We start from the raw sequence: 3,286 nt of genomic DNA on the forward strand, positions 1-3,286 counted from the left end.
TGTTTGCTGGTGCGGGCGGGGCGGGTGCGGCGGAAGGCTGGCACCAAGCAGCTTTTCGGCAGCTCTCCGGCGTTTCTCCGACGCCGGCGCTGCCCCAGCAAGTCCGCAGGCCACTGTCTAGATGTCGCCCGGGGCTCAGGGCAGCTGGGGCACCAGCTCCGAGGAGATCAGGGAGACCAGGTCCGAGGGAGCCCAGCCGCACGAAGCCCTTTCTGGAGTCAGTCAGTTGCCCGAGCTGTGTGCTGTACAGAGGATGGCCGGCTGAGGACACCCTCACCTCCTCTCTCCCTTTTAAGGGGAAACCAACCCTCACCCCTTCCTTGCCATGACCAGGCAAGGACAGCTCTTCCCCTGAGACTGGGAATGTGCTGGAATTGATGGAGGCAGCGGGCGTCTGGGTTTTCCTCTCCCCGTTTTTACCCTCACTTGCCCTCAGGACTCCTGGCTTCTCTCTCCACACTCGCTCCCATCTCCCTTTCCACTCTTGCTCCCTCACTTCCTGGGGCAAGGCTCAGGGCCCTAACCGAGAGACCCTGCTCTCCTCAGAGCCCAGAGCTGGGAGGCATCTCCAGCTGGTGCAGACCTCTGACATCTTCCAGTAATCGGCTACAAAATACTCAAGGACTTTTAGCAGCTGGTGAAACCTCTGGGAGTATGCCTTAATAATGGGCCGAGAGGTACTCAAGCATCACATGGCGAAGTCTGGGAAATACTTGAGTATTCCGTGTGGCTGGGGGTCGGTAAGACTTCTACAAGAGGGGAAGAATTGCTAGACACTCCCCTAGGAGTGGAGTGGCCTAGGGCTTAGCGGGTGGGCAAGGAACCCTGGCCTGCAATGCCGGGCTGGAAGGTATGGGGGAGGGCACCGCTGTCTGGAAGTTACTTGAGCAGCATAATTGGCACTGAGTTACTTGGGCATCTCGTGGTAATTAACGGGAAGGTACTTGATATCCCTCTCTAATGGCTCCAGGGAGACCAGGAGGAGAGGAGAGGGCTCTGACTTGGTATGGGTCTAGGTCTCTGCGTGATGGAAGGGGGCATAAGATCCAGGCAGCCACCCCTCACCAACGTGCGCCCTCAAACCGGGGCCCACACTCTGAGGGCTCCCCGTTATCCTTTCATTTCCTGGTTCCCTTCTGAACCCCACCTAGGTCCAAACCAGGGGTTGGGGTAGGGGACACAGGTAGGCCATGGCTGGGGACCAGCAGGTAGGCGGGTGGTGAGCTGAGCTGTCCCCTGGGTGGGGCTGCAGCCTGACACCACCCCCCACACCCGCCTGCCCAGTCTCCTCCCTCCTCCCTCACCCGCAGAGCTAACGAGGAGATAATGGACTCAAACAGACAGATTGATTATGAATCCAAACGAATGAGGCAGCTTCGAGCACGCTGCCTGACAGCTCGCGCACACCCGTCGGCCGCTGCATCCTCACCCCCCTTACAGTCGGCACAGCTTGAAGCCCTCGGGGCAGGGGCTAGGGGCGCAGGACAGGCATCTGCCCCTCCTCAGAGACACTGGAGGCTACTTCCTACCTGGCTGTCCTGCTAGGGCCAGGGCTGGGAAGGGGAGAGGAGGGGCCCCTCAGGCTGGCCCTGGTTCCCACGGGTTAGAGAAAGTTAGAGGGTAGGAGAAAGGCCTGAGAGCGCCAGAGGCTCCCTGTGTGTATGCGTGTGTGTTTGTGTGAGTGTGTGTGAGTGTGCGTGTGCTCATGTGTTTGCAGGGGCATGCTGACATGCCACCGCAGGGCAGGTAAGTTCTTGGGAACTCCCTGGCACTCTGGCTCCAGAAGCCAGGCGGGGCCTGGGGTGTCAGCCACCCCCCATGCCTGCGTGCCTCTCACACTCCTTCTCTTCTCCCTCTCTGGCTTTCTCTGACGCTCTGTCCTTATCTATCTGGCTCTCCGTCTCTCTCTCCTTATCTGCCTTTCTCCTTGCCTCTCTCTCTCTGCCAGTCTCTTCCTGTCAGTTTCTTCTTCGGTGTCTCTGTTCTCTCTTTGTTTTTCTGCCCTGTGGCTCGCTCCCGCCCCATCTCTGTCTTGCTGTGTAGACCAGCCACCCCGCACTCTGACTCCATCCCTCCTTCTGATTGCCCTCTTCTCCTTCCCGGCCCTCTCCTGGGCAGGGAGGGGTTCAGGGGGTCTCTGACTGATGGCTTCTATGCCGCTTGCTCGCTCTGCTAAAAGGGTGGGGGGTGGGGGAGTAGAGGTTGCTGCTCGAGTGTGGGGAGGGGCCAGAGGCTATGCGGGAGCAGGAAGGGTGGGGTGCGTGTGTGCGTGTGTATGTGTGTGTTTATTAAGATAAGCCCAGACAGTGGGCTTTGAGCATGCACGTTTGGAAACACGTTTGCATGACCATGGGATTCCTCGGTGCTGGGTGGGGCAGTGGCGGTGATGAGCTTCAGCCCTCTGTGGAGCAAGTGTCTCCCCATGATCTCCTCCTGCTGAGGCTGGTGTAAGTGCAGAACACCAAGCTAATGGGCTTGTGAGTGCTTATGAATGTGAGTAGCATGCACATTCTCACACACGGGACTGCATGTGCACGTAAGGCATATGTGTGAGCTTTGGCTAGGTGTGTCCATGTGTGAGGGCCTTCGTGCACACGTGTGCGTGTGTGTTCTTGCATGCACTTGTGCATACGTGAGCATCACCTCTGTGTGTGTTTATGCCTCTGTGTTGAGTGTGTATATGCAGGAGGTGTGTTTGTGTGTGTGTAAGGGTGTGTGTGTACATGCTCACACACGTGCATTGTGACTTGTCTGCAGGTGTGCGTCGTGTGTGCATGTGTGTGTACAGTGTCTGTGTGGATGAGTGCCTGTGCGTGTGTGACTGAGGGGCGGGGGTGGACACGAGAACCTGAGCGGGCCCGGCCCCTACGACTGCCATCTTTTCTCCCACAGCTACGTCGAGAATGAGCAGCATCTGCAGCATCTGGCTCAAAACCACCTGAGGGGCCTGGGGGAGCTGAGAAACCTGTGAGGGGCTGGGGACTTGCGAGTGTGGGTCCCTGCACGGGCTGGGGGAGCGGGGCCAGGGGGGGCTCAAGGCCCTTGGGCCTGGGAGGAGGTCCTGGACTGAGGACTGAGGGGCTGGGGAAGCTCCGGAGCCTGAGGAAATGACGAGGGGCTTGGAGAGGGGCGCAGGGCTTAGCACTAGAGGCCAGGGGCCGGGCTGGGCAGGGAGGGCCAAGGTCAGGCCCGCAGGGCCCTGGGGCTGAGCCTCCCTCACACTCCCCAGCACCATCGTGAAGAGCAGTCTGCGGTCCGTGGCGCCCGATGCCTTCCGATTCACTCC

General features: G+C 59.6%; 1 protein-coding gene across 1 annotated transcript in view; it reads left to right on the forward strand.

Annotated features, from left to right (window-relative positions):
* The first annotated feature begins 2,349 nt into the window (after positions 1-2,349).
* NTRK1 (neurotrophic receptor tyrosine kinase 1) overlaps positions 2,350-3,286 on the forward strand; it is a 22,178-nt gene continuing 21,241 nt past the window's right edge. The window contains exons 1-2 of the mRNA XM_027774484.1: positions 2,350-2,447; positions 2,893-2,967. Of these exons, the coding sequence (XP_027630285.1) occupies positions 2,350-2,447; positions 2,893-2,967 (173 nt within the window). The remainder of the gene's footprint in view (positions 2,448-2,892; positions 2,968-3,286) is intronic.

Source organism: Tupaia chinensis, unplaced genomic scaffold, assembly GCF_000334495.1.
Source record: "Tupaia chinensis unplaced genomic scaffold, TupChi_1.0 Scaffold000438_1, whole genome shotgun sequence".
NCBI classification, from domain to species: Eukaryota; Metazoa; Chordata; class Mammalia; order Scandentia; family Tupaiidae; genus Tupaia; species Tupaia belangeri.